General features: G+C 43.7%; 1 protein-coding gene across 1 annotated transcript; it reads left to right on the top strand.

Annotated features, from left to right (window-relative positions):
* Nucleotides 1-13,469: 13,469 nt before the first annotated feature.
* Nucleotides 13,470-18,998, top strand: spry4 (sprouty homolog 4 (Drosophila)). Its single transcript, XM_027023050.3, has 2 exons — nt 13,470-13,632; nt 15,150-18,998. The coding sequence occupies exon 2, from the start codon at nt 15,205-15,207 to the stop codon at nt 16,144-16,146; it is 942 nt and encodes a 313-aa protein (XP_026878851.2). The 5' UTR covers nt 13,470-13,632; nt 15,150-15,204; the 3' UTR covers nt 16,147-18,998.
* The last annotated feature ends 3,502 nt before the right edge of the window (nt 18,999-22,500 follow it).

Raw genomic sequence — 22,500 nt, 5'->3', positions numbered from 1 at the left:
ACATGTCTTTCATGTTAGTTTCAATGTAGATGTTGAATAATTCACAGTAGCTGCTGAGTAATATGCCTTAAGGTTAAAAGCTTAACAAACTCAAGGTGAATATTGAGTGAATGTTTGCAGGGTGACCAATTTATCACTATGTTCACAGTTCCAATATCAATATCTCTGTGAAAAATGATCTCAAGTTCTCCATCATAGGATTTATCCATGTTTCCAGCTTCCAATTTCAGTTTATTCATAATAAAAAACGGTGCCAGTATAGAAAGTTTCACAATCAGTCGATCATTTAATAATTCCAAAAGATAGGAGGTGATCTTTAAATGAAATCCAACCATTTTATTCTTAGTAAGCTTGTAATTAGTGTACAATTTTAACTGACCATCTGCATGGTCTGCTCTACAAAAATTGAATTCTTTTGAGTTAAATGCCCCCCTAAGGTGAGGGCTACATCTGAATGAACAGCCTCGTACCCACGTTCCGCCTTTCAGACTTCACTTCCTGACACTCAGCCCCACACACTATAGGGCACAGGAAGTCCTGGATAGGGCGGGGGGCATGCATCCTGCCTTACACCAAAAGCTCTTCGTGATTGTCTGATCAGGGTCGAATGGGGCAGGCAAAGGGGGTGGGGGAGATAGATAGAGGGGGGCAGGCCCATTATCTGGACCCAGCACTGGTCCCTTTTGTGAGCAGCTCACGGCATGAATGGGAGCGATCAGCCAACCGTAACAGTCTGCAGGGCATTTTAACCGCCCTGCCCACAGGGCTAGGAGTGCGCCTCCGATCCCAGCCAGACCCGGCCGGCGCCCGCGGGCTCCACGGGAAGGAGTGGTCGAGAGAAGTGAGCAGGGTCTCTGTTCAGGAGCGTAGGAGTGGCTCTTCTGTGTGCCCCTGTTTTAGCTCTGCCACCAGCCCTTCAGTATCACGTAGAAGTAAACTAGCATAAAGGTTGGCTAACGGCAGCGGGCGGTCTGGCATCGCTCTGTCCTCATGCGTTTGTTGATGTGCATACGTTTGCACAAGACCCCTCCAACACAGCGAGGCACTGATTGGGTTCTGAGATTTGTTTATAAGTGCCCCCAGCACCAACCACCCAACAAATTCCACATACCCCGCCCGCAAGATTAGCATTCACCTTTTGAGGAAAGGCTTGGTTGTGGTTGTTGGGGTAGGAGGAAGGTTGTGGCAAATTAAGTAGCTGGATCATTTTACAGGCCAAAGGAAAGGAGCCAAACAAATTACTAAACGAGCCAGCAAAGCAGGGGAGGGCCCGATAACAAATTGCCCAGCCTATGCCACTGAGCACAGGTAAGAGGGGCACTAGGGGGTGGGAACCAGGTGGCCCCGCGCACCATTTGCCTTCCTTTTACAAGCAAAATAAGCAACAGGTTTAAAAACTCCATCTGCATAGCTAATCAAATTTAGTTCTCTCTTTATTTTTCTCTATGCGGCCCCGTCAAAAAAAGAACAACAAGAAGAAGAAGAAAAACAGCCAAACCACTCTAATACGCATTCAGTTGTGATGGAGACTTTTTTTTTCCTTCTCTGAATAAAATATTACTCCGCACTTTCATGACTAAAAGCTGACAAAATCTCAACCAAATGCAATCATATCGATTTCATGTACAAGCGGTGTCAACGCAATATTTATAGTCCCTCGTCCCATCCCTCTCACAGAGACCGTACTTAGTACATTCTTTAATCACTGACTTCGTGCCAGGGCCAAGTAATTATTTTACATCTGCCTTCTTTGGCGATTAATTTGCAGTTTAAAAGTCATTTGCGCAGGGTCCGCTGGCAGGAGCGAGCGTTCGGAGCAGGAATTCTGCTCTTGAAAAGTAGTTACGACTTAATGAGAATTCCTCTTGCAGCAGGAAGGAAGGGCTTAGAAGGTTTGTCCCTCAGCGAATTGGGCAAATGTTAATCATGATCCTTTTTGCACACACGGAAGGGTCCGGCCTAGCCTGGCGCAGTAGCAGAAAGGGGCAGGGAATGAAAGGAAGAGATTTTTAAACGGAGACGGACGGCGCATTTACTGCCTTTGCTCGCCAGAATCGGCTGGTTTTGATGAAAGTTAAGATGTGGCAACTAACGTCTCCTTGGCTTTGCATCTGAATTGTCTGATGCTTTTTTTTTTTTTTTTTTGCTCGCTGTCATTTCCTGATAGCTCCAGTCCAGTATATGAACTCTCAACAAACAGATGGGGTTAGTTTTCTGGGCCTGTTTTTATTAAGGGGTACATGAGTTCTCCAGACTTGTATGTCACCGTTTACTCGCAGGCAGTGTCTGTCTGTGTGTGTGTGTGTGTGTGTGTGTGTGTCTGTCTGTCTCTCTCTCTCTCTCTCTCTCTCTCTCTCTCTCTCTCTCTCTCTCTCTCTCTCTCTCTCTCTCTCTCGGATGTGAAGGACACCAGGCCTCCGGAGATCCAGTCCCAGTGAAAGCAATGCTTTTTGCTTTTTTTCATAACATATTATTTATGTCTGACAGAGCTCCTTAAGACAAATGGCTGCCATATGGAGAAAGGAAAAACTCATGGTGCTTTTCCACTGCAAGGCCTGGCCAGGGCCAAGCAACTCAGGGGATTTACACAGGAGATAACACCAGGGAAAAGCCTCGAGCTTGCGTTTCCACTGTCACTCTTCATTCTTAAAACTGAAGGGGAAAAACGAATGATTTAAAACTTTTTTTAAATGTAGAGAAACCTTCAGGAACATTAATGTTGTTGATAACGGATGCTTAACAGGTTGAAATGTTTGAGGCAGTGCAACTTTTTGTTGCAATGCCCTTAAGCCAGTTGTAAAAAAGGCAATTTCCGTCACATTCTGACCAATTTGTAGTTACGTGAGACTACAAAAGCCAATCCAGCTAGTAATTTTCAAAAGGCAATTTAGAAACAACACAAGAAATTGGGATAATCTGCTGGCTGGTTAATGACTTTCATCTAGTACTTACAATCAGTTTCACAACCAAAGATTGTCATTATAGTCTGTAAATGAAATTTGAACAAAAAAGTCCTTATAAGGAAAAGATGAGTTTTGACACAAAAAGATTAATAATAGACCTGTTTTGCAATTATAAGAATACCTTTCATATGGCTTTCTTGAATACAAATACATTCCTTTTCAATAAATGCAATTGAGGAGAAAACAGTAGTGAAAAGTTTCTGCTCCAATTTCTTTATGATTAAAAGCAAGCAAAAGATAAATATTGCTTTTTTAAAATTGATATTCCTTAATGAGAATTGATCTAACTTTTACAATTTAAAATTTTATTATTCAAACGGTACTAGCTTTTATAAAATTTTGACCAAAAGGCAGTACATGTGCTTGTTTAAATCAAAGAATATCTGGTGCTAACCAAATGTTTTTTTTTTAAATATTAGTAACTGAACATTACCACTACTGTAGCTCTTCTCTGCTGAGAAATGACTGTGTAATCACACAGCACAACTAAAAATCAACAATAAGCATGATAGCATGACCATACTTTTACTGACCCAGTAAAGTGCAAGCATAATATCATAATCTCATTAAAAAAAAAACAACATTATATCTCAGAAATTTTTACTTTAAAAGAAAAACTAAAAAATCTCTACTTAAAGTCTGCCTGCAGACCAACAAGATTTAATTCTGTCCTGGCTGCTAGATGGCAAAATAAACTTCTGCTTGCTGTCCGGACAGCAGGGTCCCTTGCAGTCTTTAAATGCAGACTGAAGGCCCATCTATTCGTGGTACATTTAAATGACCACTGACCCTGCTATTATACTGACTAACTGAAACTAGTGCTTATTGTAGGGTATTATTTCTTACACCGATGATGTCTAACAAAACTTTAGTACTTGTTGTTTATTGCACTTATCATTGAGACCTTAAATGAGAGACCTTATGTATTTTGTACTTTCTAGGCATCAGCAGCGATCCTTGTATTTCTACAGTATTCTAGATCATTGGTATATTGGACTCTAACCTACTCTACTGGCTAGGATGTATGTAGGGAGTAAATGTCAAAGCACTTTGTAAGTCGCTCTGGATAAGAGTGTCTGCTAAATGCTATGAGGATTTTTTCTATTGGTCCATTCATCATGAAGTATTTCTCCAATGTAAAGATGCATTTTCCAACTGAAAAAAAGACTAGCTGCAATATTCTATTGAAAGCAACAATACTGATGGGTACCTTTTTTTGTACATGCTGTTTCAGGTTATGTAAGTAATTTCTCAGTGAAACCTGGCAAAACGCAAACTTCAGCTTACATTGTTAAGGGTTTTTAATATGTTCAGCACTGGCCAAGTTTCAGAGGATGAACCTATATAGAATTTGCTGTAGCTGTCCACCTTTATCTCAAACACTGCCCCTCTCCACCTACACACACACACACACACACACACACACACACACACACACACACACACATACACACACACACACACACACACACATAGACACACACACACACACACACACACACACACATACACACACACACACACACACACACACACATACACACATACACACACACACACACACATACACACACACACACACACATACACACATACACACACACATACACACACACATACACACACACACACACACACACACACACACACACATACATACACACACACACACACACACACACACACACACATATACACACACACACACACACAAAACAACAACTTCCTCTCTGTATCTCCTGATGAATGCTATCACTTGTGTGCAATGTAGCATGCACAAACCAGCTCCAACAGATGTGCTCTGTGCACTGCCCCGAGCTCTATTGATTGGCTCTGTCATATCTCCAGGAAACGGTTCAAACTTCCAGTCCCCCCGGCGAAAGGACAAATGATAACACCTCATTTGCATCGGCAGGGCAACCAACTAAACAAAGGTGACTTGAACAGCCAAAATTCCTAACCCACCGCACCCCAGCAAGTATCCTTTGGGCCCTTCACTGCGATTTGCTATGATATAAAAATACCCCTCATGCCTTGCCCCAAAGGGAGCAGCTGCAGTGGTTAACCCCCCCCCCCCAGCCCCCCGGGGTACCCAACCTCTCCCCCACCTCCACCCACCTGCCTTCCCTCTCAGAATCTCTCCATCCTTCCTCCCTCCCTCTCTCCTCTAATAGCTCTCTTGTTCCTGACGAACAAAACTGGCCCTTTGTGGCTGCTCTCAGAGCAACATTAAAAACAGGACTAGGGAAATTGTAAACAGGAGGCGCTTGGCCTGCAGGCCAAGGAACACACCAGGCCTCAGAGGCCTGCTTCAGCCCAAGCAGATAAACAGGCTCTTGTTGCTAAGGGGATTAAGGGCTGAGGGACTTCGAGGAGGCACTGCTCGCCGAGGCAAGGGGCCGGCCCCGCAGGCCTCGCGTAGGGGGACACCGGCGTTGAGTGGCGGCGGGCGGGAATCAGGTCTCCTCGTTTCCCTGATGGCACGGACGACCCGATGCGCTCCGCGACGTGGTGCGGCATGGACCAGGAAAGGCAGCCGGTGAGCAGTTCAGGCCACGGCTGCTGTCCTGTGGCTGGCGAATGCAAACATTTCTTCAAGATCAAACACTTCTTCAGTGGGAGACCTTTGCTTATTAAAGTGTTTGGTTTATTATACACTATAAGAGTTTCTGAAGCTTAAGGTGATGAACATTATTTGAGGGATTACACACATAACCTGTCCTTACCCAGCTAGCACCATATGAAGACTGTAATGTATTTGTAACCCGAAACATAAATTCATATTTAAATTCGGGATTTTGTCTTACTTGTTCCAGTTACTGACACATTTTTTGTCCTTCAAGCAAATGATTTCATTTTATCAATGTTGATATTTACAAAATAATTATATATTACTATTGATAAACACATTGAAAGTAGTCACTTGATAACTGATGTAGAAACAAACTTTGAAATACTAACAAACAATAAATCTAGTTAGCAAACCATCATTACAAATCTAATTTGACAAGAATATTTCATTAACACTTGTTTACTTTAACATGAAAGCCAGTATAATTTGGCATTCTGGAAAACCAAAAATACATTTTTGTCAGTTTTATATCTTTGTCCTCAGAATGCATGCACATTGCAAATGGCTACATGGCTAAAAGGTTTATTGCATGGGAATTTTAAAAAGACCTACCATGCCTCAAAAATGCTGAGCTATGAAATATTTATAGGAAACTGTTTTGCTTTAAAAAAGACTTTAAGATCTTTCTTGTGAGGTTATATATGCCACATAATATAAAAGCCCTAAAACAAATAAGAATGTCAAAATATCTAATCAAAATCCATGACATATCATGCAAAACAAAGAAATAAATAAATCATGCAGTCTTTACATCTTTACAATTTCTGACCTACAACTAAACATTTTTGCTCATTAAATGAACCTGTTATGTTCTTCTGATATTTGGGGAAGTATCTACCTGTTTCCATCTTAATAAAACCTCAGAAAACTCCACTGAATGGCAGCCTACCATTCTACAGAAGACACCACTGTTATATTAAACAGTGATTTGCTTTTTTGTCACTATGACACACCAGATGCCATATGCTGATGCCAGATACAGAAATTCAGACATGAGACCATTGACCAATAGAAGCATCCATGCACAACTCACACTGGGCAATGATAACAGGCTATACATTTTACTAGCGTGTTGGTACAATTGGACTCCTTTAATGTTGGAGGTGTTCCAGTCCCAAACTCAGATGCCCAGTGCTGGCACCTGTGTAGGGGTAAGGGTTTTTGCATGGTATCAGTGCATAATACCTATTTTAATGTGCAACTATAGTTATTTTCAATAAAATAATGACTAAAATAATTGCTACTCATAAACTGAGAGAAAATAACGAATTGCATTGTTTTGGTCTACAGGAAAATTTAGTTGAACCTAAGAGAACAACACGCACACAAAACTTTGCATCAGTACATTAACACATTAAGAGAACTTTTTAAGCAAACACTTTCAGAAGTTTTTACATCACCCAAGAGAGGTTAAGTATTCTTTAGCATATGGACGGCAGCTTTTCTCCTATATTCTCCTAATTGCTCCTATATTCCTCAGAAGACAAGTTCTATTTTTCTTAGTCTGGCAGACTAAGACAGAGAACCACTGACTGACGTTTCCTTCAAAGTATATGCCATATGCAACTACAGATACACTTGAAGTGTGTTTGAAATGGATATATTTAGTACAGCAGCAAGGTGGTGTGTATAGGTGAATGATAACCATGTCAAAGAGTTAATGCATGTGAGACCTCAGAGGCAGGTTGGGGAAGGTTTTTCATGAGCGATATCCAATCCCCTTTTGAGGATTTCCTCCCTCCCCCATCCTTTCTGTCTCTCTCCCTCTCTCTTCCCATATGTCTCTGTCTCTCTCTCTCACTGTCTCTCTCCCTCTGTCTCTGTCTCTCTCTGTATGATTCTGAACTTTCCGTCGACTCGCTCCGTTCGCCTTACATGCTTTGAACTCCCAGTCACTCATTGAAGGAAAGTCATAAAAAAGAGGGCCTTTTCATTGAATCCAGGAGCTTTGATGGGCTCCTCACTTTGCACGATACTCTGAACCTTCCTGTGTGGTGTGGGGAGGGCATCGATAGCCGCCGGAGCCCCCCAGCACCACCACCACCACCACCACCACCACCTTTCCCCCTGGCGGCCCTCACACACATGCTAGTCATTGCACGCCTTGTTGTGGTTAGCTGTTTTCTCTTCTTTTTTGATCCTGTTTCCTGTTTTCCATTAATGGGCCCAGTTTGCTGCAGTTATCATATCGCTTTCGGTAAGATCAACACGGAGGGAGAGCGCAGCCTCCGTTTTGTTGACTCTTCTACGGCTGCTCATGACAACGCCAACAACAAGGAGGCAAAAAAAAAAAAAAACTGGTACAGATTGAGAATGTAAAGCTTTGTTCCTCGTTGTAAGGGACGACACAGAGATCAACAGTACAGAAAGCAGGACACCAGATACCTCTGGTTCGATAAAGAGAACAATGCCTTCAAATTAATCCCGGAGAATGTTTTTACATGTACGAGAGGCCGCATTCAGTGGCCAACACCCCCTCAGCCCTCAAGGCTACAGCAGAGCTGAAAAAGCCCCCGTTCCTTTTCAAGTTTATGCTTGCTTATCCCCCCCATTTTTTTTCAAGAAAGAGAGAGAGCAATTATAGCTCAGATCGAAACGGCAGGAAGCAGGGAGAGTCCCAGGTCGCTTGGGCACAAAGGCGTGGGGAGACAGGGGGGTGTTTGGAGCAGAGTGGAGCGGCGCATGGGAACGGGCATCGAGAGATCTCCCCGGATAGGTATCTGCACCCGGGCACACAAAGGTGCCTCGGCGGACCTGGCACGGGGCCAGCAGCAGAGAGCCGCTCTTCCAGGTGTCGAGTGTCGGGGTGCCATTCAGGCCAGGAAGTGTTCCGTGTCGCGCTGTCCCAGGGCCCGTCAAAGGGGCTGCTGTGTGCTCGCTGTCGACCTCGGCATGACTCACTAGTCGGAGGCGGGGCCAGGTATGAGCATTAGAGAGCTGCTGGGGGTGTGGTGGCTGGACATCTGCGCTCTCAGGACATAGAGGGCACCTGAGCCAGAGACGACAGAAGGAAATAGAAGATCTGAGGTTCTGGGGACTGGGCGAGCCTGCTCCAGCCCTCTCCCACGGTCGCAAACAACGGGTGTGAGAGGGGTGTGACCGCGGATTTGGAGGAGGTGTGGGCGGAGCCAGAGAAGTTCAAATTGTCCAAATTGTCCAAATTGTCCATTATGAAAGCTTGCTTGATTTCAGCATGGGGACAAATGGAGATTTTGGGTTCATTCAGGAATCAAGGATACATAATAACAAAAAAATACATAATTACAAAAAATACTCAAGTAGCTTCCCTTGTTCTTTGTGTTGCCATCTTCTGTCTGCAAATGACTTGATAGTGTTAAAACAAAAGTCTGGTTAGAAGGACCTTTGATCAAATCTGCCCTTTTTCCTCAAAACTCACAGTGCATGTTTCAAACTTTTATTTTCTGACCAAACTGATCTTGTTGCCTACAACTTCAATGGTTCTCTAAACACTCCCTAACCTGAAGGCATTCAAAAGGAATTCCACTTAAGTGGAGTGAGAGTCTACCCTCCCAGCATCTGCTCCGGACAGAGCACAGAGCAAATACATATACAGAGGACAAAAAGACACTGGGTGACTTCAGTCTACCTCTATCTCCAATTATCATTGAAGGGGGGAGGAAGAGGGATGTACCATAAAGGAAGAATGGGGGGAGGGCACGGCGGTAGGGTCTCTTTAGGAAGGGCAAGCCTACATGTTATTTCAGGTGGCCCAACTCGCAGGCTTCCAGCTGGCCCCAGGAAGTGGCCCTTGAGGGCGGTATTGGCAGCTCATTAGCCCAGATCAAAGATCCGCACTTCCTCCCGGGTAAACTCTCTCTGCAAAGCACTCTCCACCTCGATCCCCTGCTGCTAATCTGATTGATACGCAGGCAATCTGGCCAATTAATGAAAAACGGGAGCGTGAGGCCTGGTTAATCTGAGCCCCAAGTTCTTATCAATGCACAGAATGGGGCTGGGAAACACACAGGAGGCTAAACAGATATCAAGTGTCATCAATAGATCCCATCCACTAAACTGAAAGTCCTTACACTTCTGCGGTCTTTCTTGATCTCTCTGTCCTGACCTGCACTCGCCTCCCTCGGGGTCATTAATCATTAATGGTGGACAAACAAATAACCCGGAGCCCTGTCCGGAAAGGTACTAGCGGACTCTCCTTCATCATCCGGGGAAAAGTGCCTTCTTAGAGGAAGCATGACGCACACCTCCTACTACTTCTAGCCAGGGGGTGGTGGAGGGGGGGACTGTTAGTGAAGGAATCCTCAAGCCGGGTGCCGCAGATATGCTGACTCAGCGATCAAACGCAGCTCATGTTCTGCCAGGGATTCACCACTGTACACCACTGACCAATGTCAGACCTTTCTGGGACTGCCGAAGAGCACCACACTTCTTCCCCACAGTGACATTACAGATGGAAGGAGTTAGGGGTTCACACTAGGCCACCTGTAACATGGGCTTGCCAAATGGGAAGACATGAAGAAACAGAGTATGGTAGAATGTGAGTGAAAAATAGTCTTGTCCTCATGAGGTTTCCTTGAAAAAGCTCGGAAATGCCTAACTGCAAAAGCCACACATGCGTGACTGCCCAGTGGAAGGCTCAGAGATGAGAGATAAAACAGACATTTTGCCTAAATACTAACATATAATCGGGGAAATTGTGCCGCTTTTGAAGAAAGATAATGAGCAAAACTGCCCTAATGTGTCCTCGGGGGCCAAGGGCTTCACAGTCATGAACAATGTCAAGGTATTTAGTTACAATACTCTTATAGCAGTCTTATAACACTCATGATTCTGTCCTACATTGTTAACTGCAAAGGAAGAAGTGCTACAGGTCTCCCTCTAATACAGAAATATATTTGGCCAGTGCCAAAATATGAAGCAAACCATCTTGATTTCCAGACAGTTATAACACATTAGACAAAAGAGAAAGGGTAGCATGTTTCAAATCCAAATCCATAGTTTTCATCCAGTCAGGCATATAAATGTAGACTCATGGTAAGGTGCCATTTATTACCTTCTTCCTTTCACATGTACAGACCACCTGGTCCACATGGTCAATTCCAGAGTGAAACTGCAAAATCCAGATGTTGGTGCTGACAATGAGCCAGGCATATCAAATCTATACGTATATCAGCGGAGACGCACACACTGACACAGGCTCAGAGGAAACGGGGTAAACACCCATGAGCTCAGTGAAATGGGCCCTAGGCAAACTGCCACGTATCTTTAATCTGAGTTAGCTTGGATGGGAGACTGGAACAGTGTGGTTTCTTGTGGACGATGCAGTATCTGCAGTTTAGGTCGTTTCTCCTTGCCTGAATAAAGCAAGGTGTCTCTCTTCCTTAAAAGCAAGATTGTGATGGCTGTCTTTCGAGGTGAGGAATGGGTCCCCTGTGACAGCGAAACCCTTTGTGCTTTGAATGGGGATTGGCTGGGGGGGTGCAGGGTGGGTGAGGGTGGGTGGTGGGTGCTACTGGAGCAAGGGTCTCCAGGGAGGAAGGCAGCTGTGTGAGGGGAGCGGCGCGTGGAATGCCCAGAATGCTGGCCTCATGAATGGTGGGTCCACACCCCAGCACCAGGTCACGCTTCATTGCTAGTTTGTCCCGTGGGTGAGAGTTCAGGGCCACTCCTGTCAGTTCTCTGAAGAAGGGTCGGGGGTCACAATCTCGGCAAGAGCTCAGCTTTCCCTCAGTAATAGTGTAGGAGCTGGGGGGTGGGGTGGAGGGCTTCCCCTTCTTCCCACACAGACCCAGAACACCAGAGGCTCACATTCTCCGCATACATCCCTCACACAAGCTCCTTCCTGTGGGCTTGGCTTGGAGCTTGGGGACACCCCCCACCCAAGTCAGGCACATAGTCAGCTGCTCTTTCAATCAGGTCACCACTCTAGCCTGACCTCACGGCAACAGGCACAACTTAATAGGTTGATCTAATGAACAGTTAGTTTTTAAGTACCGACAAAATGCAAGTCGACATTTGTTACTTTTTAAGGGAGGTGGAAACAGTTATAATTCGGAAGTTTAATAAGTGTTTAATGAGCTAAGCACAGCGCCGCCCGATTAAAGCTTTGTGTAAATCGTTGTTCGCGTCGTCATCTTGCCAATAACTTTTAACAACGAAAAAAAGAATTATCGCTAGCTTGGAGAAATAAGGGCAAACAAGATAGACTTCAAGCATCAATGTCAAATGAAGGGTAGCCTATAGATCATGCCCCAGCTTGTAACAATACCTAAATAATCGTACTGACAGAAAGCTTTTTTTCGCCAGACTGGCTAGTTAATATCTGCGAGAGCCCGTTGATGAGTAATTTCCATAGTAAAGTGTGACCTGCTGTGTATTGTAGCTGCGAAACTCCCTCATTTCCTACGCGATAATCGTATTTCCACTTTGTAGTCATTAGCACTGAATAGAAAACATGACATTCAAAGAGGACTAAGGGCAAGCCATTTTTTTCACCTTGATATCTTTCCTCTAGATTACGACTCAGTACAGAAAACATTGCTCGTCTACGTAGCTAAACGACGTTTTGATAGGCTGTATTTTCGCCACTGTCAGTTTGACTATGTTCGGCAATAAATATGCAGAAATAGAGCCTACGATGAAACCATACCCGCAGAGCCAATGTATCAAACGGTTATTTGTGTCTAAATTTAGTCTAACGGATCATTCAAATCTAGTTTGAAATAGGCAATGTTGTCATGGAAATCGGTGCTAATGTAGAGGCTGTCCATTAACCTTTGACAGCATTAGTCAAGCCGCAAGCTGGGAGTTATCCATGGGGGTAGCGTAGACAGGGGGATGTTAAAAAGGAAATTCACACTCATTTCCTTCTCGGGGTTTCGTTACAAATCAACAACATCCTGTTCTTTTGTAGATCCGCCATGCTCCTCGTGCCGTTTGTGTTTTACTGGCGAGTGTCATGAACGTCCTTTTACTATTCCACAGCTCGCCATGTCAGTAACGACTTGTCTTTTCCGTGTTGGGTGTAAAAATAACGACAAAGCGGGAATGCAAAAATAAATAAATAAATAAAGAAAGAAAGAAAGAAAGAAAGAAAGAAAGAAAGAAAGAAAGAAAGAAAGAAAGAAAGAAAGAAAGAAAGAAAAGCAGCTGCTGAAGCACCCCCACCACCACTCCGACACACACACACACACACAAATATACATACACAGGTGAAGATAAAGTAGCGTGCTACAGTCAAGATAAAAATTAATCTTTCTTAGACTAATATGATAATGAGACAAGGGTTCGCCTTAGTCGGATTAGATTACATTGCGTTTCCAGAAATTCACGTCACGGTAATGTAACTGATAATAGCCTAATTGTGAATCTTTGGTTTTATATTTATATAAGGGTGAATTGAAGTGCTGTTTATTTCTTCAGCCTAAGGTCCATTATCACGTTGGCTCACCCCACAGACGTCGCACGAAATACGGAGAGAAAGCCCAAATCATAGTCTTTACGTCTGGTGGTTTAAAGAGAACGCTCGGATTTTCTCATCTTTATTCCCAATTCGACATGCCCGTACAGGTGAAATCCCCGGGGATACAATAAGAACGTGCAGAGGCAACATAAATTAAAGTAGCAGCGACGTGAGGCACATAGCCGCCTTATTCATGTAATCCGCTCTGCCATTGCCCTTGTGCCGAAAAGACCCCATTCTTCCATTCATGAAATCCTCGTATGGCGCATGCGCAATGAAATTCGGAGCTCTCCCATTCATAAAAAGTGTAACCCCCGCATTTGCGTTGAGTCGTAATGCCCTCCCATTCACAAAAAAGGGAAAAAAAACGGCCAAAGCATCTGCGCAGTACGTCTCTAACCCTCCCATTCATAAAAAGCCATTTCCCTCATGTAGTTGCAACATCGTGTCAGAAAGACCGTGTCCTCACTGCAGAACACATTGCGCGGATGCTGGTCAGGACCTTTTTCGTGTGGTTTTACACGGAACTATCTCTTCAATATTGGAATATTACACTGCTTATTTGAGAGAACAAAATGCGTCGTTTCCCAAAGCATGTAAGTTTTGTTTTTTCCAACTAGTAATACACAGTATGTGCATGATAAATTACGACACCCTGGCGCGGTTGGTCATGGTTCCAGTTGAGATTCTGAGTCTTTTCTTCCATTTTCTAACTTAGCCAGAGTCAGCTACAAAAAATAGTTCTTTTGCAAAACGATGTCTCTGTATTTTGTCAATATTTAACTACGGTAACTACCGTGACCGTGTCGTTGTATATTTAAGAATAGAAAAAACAGGGTACATTTGCGAAAATCCGAAATTAACGATGGAATACATTATCGCCTACATGGTTTCAGCAAGTGATCTTCATTTTAAAGTACAGTCCCCGGTTGAGAGAAAGCGCTCCGGCGTTGCGCAGACGTTTGCCTGAGCGACACTACTCGCGTTCTACCAAAGCCCACTGTGTGACGCGCTACCGCAGCTCTTGCGCTCGATCGCTGTTGTAGATCAGATGATTTTTTGCTTGTCACCAATCTCCTAAAATTATTTCTTTGTTAGTAAGAAAAAAGGCATTTGGTCCAACTCGATAATTCTCATCTAAACCCATTTATGTTTGTTAAATTAATTCTGTTACGCCCGCCTGTTACGGTGTTAAATTGTCAGTATATGCACACCGTAAAGTGATCTGACAGTATTACGATACATTTTAAGATAAGAATTAAACAGAAAAGACCGACCATGAGCAAATCGCTCGGTTTCAGAGGCCAGTTGTTTCCGAGTAACCAGATAATGTACGCAAGAGCATACACAAACGCGCTGGTGAAAAGCACATAAACCCAATGCACAAGGCTTTTTATTTAGCCAAAATCCTGCAACAGGTTAAGTATTTATTTGCTGATTGCGAATTATTATACATGTTAAAATCATATTTAAGACATTAAAATGGTTTTGATGTTTTTCAGCCTTCAAGAGTATACAAAGATCGCAACGACGTGGGCGTATAGACTATATAACATTTCATAAACCAATCCATCAAATATCATTGAAGGATTCCTCCCGTAAACATATGGAGTCCTGTGTCGTCGCCGTTAATATTTGTAAATCTGACTTCCTGTGGTCTAATGAGTTGTTATAGGTGGTCTCTATTTGACGCCATAAGCACTTGTGGGTTTTGCGCTTACAGTTTCCTTAAGACGACATAAAGAACTGGTATCTCTGAATCTTGTGGTTGCCATAGCGTTGACCACACATTGCATACTTGGGAATAAGTCGATCGAAAGTGTTGCCTTTGAATTTGACTCGCAAGCTGTATGCATTTCGCTATCAACTTCAAATGGTCATAAAGGTTTCATTATGACTTGCATTTTTTTTACTGTGAGTTAAATATACCAAATTAGAGAAGGAAATCAGCACATTATTTTTATTCTATTTTGCCATATTAATTCCCGATAAGCCAGTAAGGTTGCAGAACATTGTTTTGTCATGAATAACGTAGATGGTAGTCACCGTGAACAGAAGAGATTGGGACCTCTAAGAAGCTGACTGCCTTGTCGTCACACTGCTGTCTTTTCAGGACTGCTAGATGCTGACCTGAGCTCTACTTGGTGTATGAGGGACATAGCCAACACATGGAGTCAAGGGTTCCTCACCACATTCCCGGAGTCTCCTCCTCCATCATGGTGCAGCCGTTGCTGGACAGCCGGGTCCCTTACGGCCGCCTCCACCACCCCCTGACCATCTACCCCATTGACCAGATGAAGTCGTTGCATGTGGAGAATGACTACATCGACAGCCCTGCGGTGGTTTCCCAGCAGCCGCCGAGCCACAAGGGGGCCACCAGGGGGCAGGAGGTGCTGCTGGGGACCCAGCACCCTCCCCACCCATCCCGGTGCGAGGCTCCGGACGCCACCACTCACCCCTGGATCTCCTTCAGCGGCCGGCCCAGCTCCATAAGCAGCAGCAGCAGCACCTCCTCTGACCAGCGCTTGCTGGAGCACGCAGCCCCCACCCCTATGGTCGAGGCCTATACAGGAGGCGCGGGCCACAGCCGAGTGCCAGGCGTCGAGCCGCCCAAACCACCAAGCACCAAGATGCAGGACTCGAAAGCAGGGGTGGGGGTGCCGGCCAATCGGAGCCACGCCCCGCTGTGTGAGAAGTGCGGGAAGTGCAGGTGCACGGAGTGCACGTTGCCGCGGACCCTGCCATCGTGCTGGGTGTGCAACCAGGAGTGCCTGTGCTCGGCCCAGAGCCTGGTGGACTCAGCCACGTGCATGTGCTTGGTCAAGGGTGTCTTCTACCACTGCACGGAGGATGAGGATGAGGAGGGCTCGTGCGCCGACAAGCCGTGCTCCTGCCAGCACTCGAACTGCTGCGCACGCTGGTCCTTCATGGCTGCCCTGTCGCTGGTGCTGCCCTGCTTGGTGTGCTACCTGCCCGCTGTGGGCTGCGCCAAGCTCTCGCAGAAGTGCTACGATGGCCTGAGCCGCCCTGGCTGCCGCTGCAAGAGCGCCCAGGCGGGCCTTATGGGGGCAGAAGCCAAGGCCTGTCCTTTGGAGAAGCAGGTGTCATGATGGCGCCTTCCAGCGATTGAAATGTACAAATGGAGGACCTTCGGTTGGAAGCTGCAGGGACCTTCTCCAAAAAACTCATGTGCCCCCCCCACACACACACACACACACACCACACCCAGAATTATGGTACTTAAAGGGTTCGTGCTTGATCTTTGCTCTCATGGTGCACACTGCAAGTCAGTAAAGACATTTGCTGGGACAACTGGCTCAAGTCTTTACGTGATCCTCATCAACATCTACACAGAGAAGGCCCATTGTGTCATCATCGCCCATCCCTAACCCCATGGGGTGCTCTGTGTGGCATTTCAGCCTCTGAAACACTTGCCAACACAGAATTCTGCATTTGAGCAAAGCGTCTATTTGAAAAAGGCAAATCTCTTTTTTTCTGTTTATTTTCCCTTTGGGTGGCTTGGAACAGTCAAAGTAAATATTACACGTAGAAAAGCATTCTATGCTTTGGCAGTCCACCCATGGATCTGACACCAAGGAAAGGTTTCAGTGCATTGCAAGTTAATAACACAAGCTATAAATCGAAATAACTGGACTTTACCTCTATGCCCACTTATAAGCTTGTTATAGAGCTTTCCCTCCTTTTCTGAGGTGATAATAGGAGGCGATGTTGTTAGGTTGAAGTTCCTTTGTTACAAATAAATGCAATCTAGTATATTGGAGAATCTGTATGAGACCACGTTTCACCACTGCACGACAGGATGTTTCCGGTTACCTTAGACGCAGGTTTGTGCCGTTTTGATGACAAGTCACTTTCACAGATCGATTTAAAATGTCACACCATACATGAACTTCCGCATTATTTCTTCCAAATAATAGCAGTTTGACTTGTAGAGGAAAAACTTCACCTCAGGGAGCATAATTTTCACATTATTATGTACAGAGTATAATTTCAACTCGGTAGCCAATTTAATAAGAAACATTTGCTAGACAGGCAAAGGTAACCATTTAAAAGAAGCTATTGCATTGACACAAAATGCATCCATAAACCTCTGGAGAGATAGGTCAGTAGCAGGGTTATCTATTAACCTTGTCATTTGTACTGAGGCACCCAGGACTAAGGGCAAAAGCACAGCGTTAAGTACAATGGCCTGTACAATTCCGGTGTAATTTGCGAAATTCCTCTAGTTTGCCATGCACCAAGCCCCCACCAGCCATATCATATGACAGTGCCCTACTTTGGTTTGATCTGCTTCCCTCATATAGATTTTTGTGGTAAGTCTCTAGAATTACAGATATTTTGGCCAAAGGAGTGCACCATAGAGTTCTAGCTTGTAAACCTTTTCTCATTTTAAGTGAGCATACTTTATCACAATATAGCAAAATAGTTTGACAGCAAGCTCTTAAAGGTACGATGACCTGTTTTGAAGGACTGTTCAAATCCTTAGGTGTGTGTGGGGGGGTAAAACCCGTGTTTTCATATATAGAGCTCTCACTCATTTAATCAAGACTTTGGACCACCGCATATCCTTCTGCTTGCACTCGTCTCTGTTGCACAAATCAGAAAAGCAGAAGAACACTACTGTTCTTAGTCTTGAATGTATAAGGCTAGGGTTTAAGTCTTTGCAATCTAACTTTTGGGTAGGTGCCAAAGTAGTGATGAACAAGGAGGCTTTGCATAGTCACATAGGAAAGAGTTGCAAATATATCATCGATAGCCTAGATCTAGAACTATGCAGGTTACATGCTCTTGTAAATAGTGTCAAGAAATTAGCCGTCTTAAGATGCATTTCAAATGTCCTAAAGAATTGCATGGTACAGTTTTAATTACAATTCAGTACAAAAATATATAGATGAATATAATTTTTTTGAGGGGGATTGGGTGTGGCTTGGAGGTAAAAACGATGTGGTTGTGGAGCAGAAGGCTGGGGATTTGGGTCTTTCTATTACAAGCACTTGATTTAGAAACGTGTGCCAGGCAATAAAAAATACCTCTGTTTATGCTAGCCATGCCTCATTAGCACGAAAGGCAAGGCTAATTCCTGGTTCCTCTGTGCCCCTGAAACTAGATTTAATTGAGTTCACTGAAGGAACACCATTTCAGCTCCACGATAACTATTTTTCTCCACGGTAACCCTTTTCCATTTGTATGTGTTTGTTGTGGCCATGTTTTTTTTTTCTTCTTTTTTTGACCTCCTAAAATGGTGAAACATCTTCTATGCTTGATTGACATATCCAGCGGCTGTGCGTGAACTTGTCTGGGAGGGAAAGAGAACCCTCTCAAGTAACATTCCATTCCATCTTATTCAAGATTTCTAGCTCTTTTACCCCCACCGCAACACACGCACGCTCGCACACACGCGCACATGCACACGCTTACTTTTCCCTGATATTTATGTGTTTTTTCCCCCTCTTTCTACCCTCTCAGCCACAGAGCAGCCGTGCCGTGGCTCCACACTACGAGCTGTGTGTTTGCATTGGTGCAGTGTAACCTGACCTTTGCAAAAATGAGCGATCTTCCTTTCCACAGTCCCTTAGCCGTGTTCAGGTCGCTGTGGTTACATCTTTTCTTGTGGTACACCTACTTGGCCACTAGGATTTCATCACGTGATTTTTTTTAGCTCAATTAAGCAACCTTCCGATCTGAGCTTGTATTCTGCATTTCTCTGGCTTCTGCATTCTTAATGTTGATAAAAGAGCAATGTGCTTCTGTTTTGTTTAAAAACAAATATAGCAAAAAGAAAAAACTCACATACAAAAATGTCCCTTTATAGATATATTTATTTTGAAGTTCTATTTTATATAGTATTTATTTAGATGCCTACTTTTGTTTGTGAATAAAAGCTTATGTCAAAACGGAATGTACATTGAAATTGAAATATATATATATTGTTAAATATAAACAGCTGTGGTGTCGTTTCTTTATCATCTTCAAAACTGCTCAAATTGATACAGTTCTTGCAAACCTCTGTCAGAACTAGCTGCCAAATGATTCCCCACCCACCCATCAATCCCACACCCTCTATCCAAGTTTTTCTTCAAGGTTCATTAATACTGTTGGACCATGTTAAAATTTTATTTGCTGATTTTTAGAATCCAAAAGTCTCCGAACAAAATATTTAAGTGATAGCTATCAGAAAGTAAACATACTTTATCAAAACTATTTTTTTTAAATCTTTAATGAGCAACTTTAATTTTACAGAGAGGTTAGAAGTAGTATTGCTTTTCTTTTTTTTCACTGACTTATCTCTGCCAGAGCAATTGTGAGATTACATCTGAATGAAAAACTCTAGGTGGCCTTTACCTACTTCACAAAGCAGCAGTCCTGAAGGTTCTTGGTCAGTAGGGTAATCTGTGACTACCTCAGTCAATAGTTAAATGTCTTCCTACTCATAAAGAACAGCCCTGCTGCTGACTGTCATTCTCCATTGGAAGCCGAGGACACACCTCGCTTTGGTTGGCGCAGAGCCTCTCTGCGCTTGTGTGGTCACTGGCCTTCCGCACTGTGTCTGTGTGGTCATGAAGATCTAAGAGACATCTAGAATCCTGGTAAGCAAGACTGTAATTTTTATTGTACAAAACATATGCTTGCTTAACCAGAATTTTAAGGTTTCTCCTAAATGTTGCTTTTTGCTGAATTCAGGATGTGGCCTTCATGGGCGAACCAGTAAAAAGCTTGGCAAAATGGAAGTTATGATTTTCATATTGAATGTAATGTTAATGTATTATAATGATATTGCGCAAAGACATTTCACTATAAAATCATTCTTTAATAGATATTCAAGATGATGTCCCGGGATTAAATGATCTTGTCAGTAGTCAAATTGCTGCTCAGAATTTGAGCAGAAAATGTGAGGAGTTTAGAAGGTGAAGGTGACCAGTTTAAGCCGCTGTGTTTACATTTCAAAGACAAATTGTGAAAACCCACATTGTTTAGATGATGAAATTTAAAAACCCAGTCATATTTCACTTTCATTGGGGTGGGTACATGTGGAACACCCATGGACTAGAAAACATGTATAGACATATTTATTGTCTTTTGCTCTTTTGATTAAGAGAAGTTTGAATGATTGAGAGAAGTGTTAAACTCAGCAGAGGAAAATGACAGGGCAAACTACTTCTCATTGTTGATCTGAGTAGACAGAATTCACAGTTTTGCATGTGCATGTGCACAGTCTTTTATGCAGCTACCAGTTTTCCCAGGTGACAAATGACCTTTGACCGTTACTACCAGAAGCTTCCTCTAGTAATCACTAGCTCGTGCCATCCTGAAAGGAATTTCCCACCAATCCATCCAAAGTACATCCTTTTTTAGATGTAATAAATTGAGCTTTTGAGCATTACGTTTGATTTCTAGTCCCACTGCAGTGACTTAAGATTTAGGCTTCTTGAAAAAAAAAGAAAATAATTTCTTTCTTATAGTCACAGGTTTATTAATCCATCCGCTCTTAAAAAACTTTTTTTATAGGAAATAATAAGGGTTGCTGAAGTTCTTCCGCGTTGTGACTACCACGCATTCCGTTTTGTTTTGTTTTTTGCGCAGTGCCTTTCTGATGTTGGAGTCATGAACTCTAGTCTCAGAAGACATGAATGAGGCTTGCTGTGCCAAGAAGTCATTCCTGGGTTTTTTCAGGTTACGTGGATAATTTGCTGTTGGAGAGGTTTCGCAGGATTGCCCCTCCTGGGAAGATTCAGCCTGTCATGAACTTCCTCCATTCGGAGAAAATAGATCTGATTGTGGTTTGGCAGTTCAATGGCGACCAGGAGCCTTAAACACAACTTTCTTGACTAATAAGCCCAACCTTTTTTTTGTTGTGCCCCCAGACATTCTGTTTACATATTCTTTCTTATGCCAATAGCCAAAATGAGTCAAACATTTATTAAAACATCTCTATTATTCCAATATTGAGCAGTAATATCCCACAGCAGACCTGGATTTTTACCAAAGACGTCCAGCTGATTACAGTTATCCCTACACTTGGGTTGAGGTCATTAGAAAGGACAGTGACTTACTCAATGTGTAATTACCTTGCACAGCAAACAAATCATAGAGGCATGACATTTTTATCTGCCTCGTTTTTTAAAATCCAGAGCACAAGCCCATTGAGCAACACAGTCCAACATTTTTGATTTAAAACCAACAGCTCTTGTCCAAAAGTAAATGTGCGTTGGGCTTCAGTTCCCTCTGAACACCACTGCAACCTATAAAAACAACAAAACACATGTGCCAGGTTGTCCAGTTAAATCATTTATGACCTGAAGGAGATGTGTACTGGAAGATGTGCTATTGTTTGCAGGAGAGATGAAAGGAGCACTCAGATAGGATCTTTGTGTTAAGAAGCTTTATTTTCACACCTTGTTGGGAAGCATTCTGTTCCCCTTAAGCACATTACAGCGGGGAGTGGCCTTCTCTGCCATCCTCTCATCTTTTTGCAGCGACTGCACAAGTTTGTCATGTAAGCATGCTTTTTCCACCCCCACCCCCCCCCACCTTACCTCTGCACCTGGATACAAACTTGCCCCGCCCCCACTCCAACCCATCCCCACCCCACCTCACCCCCTTCCTCTTCCGCTAAAGCCCCTAGCTATGGAGACCGTTTTCTGCTACAGAGCATATCTTAAGAGGAGAAACAGCCCCCCCCCCCCACACACACACACACAACTCCTTTAACTAGCACTGCCTGTTAAGCCCTGATGTGTCTCACACATACACGCCCACAAACACACACCCACACACCTCTCCTGCTGAACCTGTTGTCCTAAAATAGCACCTCACCCTGCACGCTACATAACAAAGTGTGTGTGCCACGGGACTTGTCACTGCCACTCTCTGGTGCACATCAAAAGATACAACAAAAAAACACAATATAAAAATACAGTGCAAAATGGCTGTTTCAGTTTTTACTTCTGTTTCACAGAAAAGTCACTTCTGATGTCAACACATAATGTATAACAACACAAATGTTTCGTACTATATATTTCTACACTTAGATTATTAAAATGAACTATGGAAACCTCTGAAAGAATGCATCCTGTAATCCAAAATCTGTAAAGATAAAGCACTGAAGGGGTCACGTGGGTGGCCATTTTGTATAACCCGCTCTGCGTTGAGACCCAGGCCTGCCTTTGCATTTCCAAAGTGAACTCATCCATGTTACTTCGGTTCAAGAAAACGTCCTCTCACAGATGACATATTGCAAAACTCCTGAGCACATCTGGTGCTGCACTCACTCACAAACACACACACACACACACACACACACACGTTCCTTTACTCCATGAGTCTTGAATATGAATGCAATGCACCAGAGAGGCAAACAAGAGAGCAACTCAATGATTTGTGAGGCAGGGGGGTGGGGGTGGGGGTATTTCGGGGGGCTGGCTCATTCACGGAGCCTTCCTCTG

The sequence above is a fragment of the Electrophorus electricus genome, chromosome 8 (genome assembly GCF_041902795.1).
Source record: "Electrophorus electricus isolate QZ-2024a chromosome 8, ASM4190279v1, whole genome shotgun sequence".
Taxonomy (NCBI): Eukaryota; Metazoa; Chordata; class Actinopteri; order Gymnotiformes; family Gymnotidae; genus Electrophorus; species Electrophorus electricus.
Note: the sequence above shows the minus strand (reverse complement) of the source record. Positions and strands in the feature narration are given on the sequence as shown.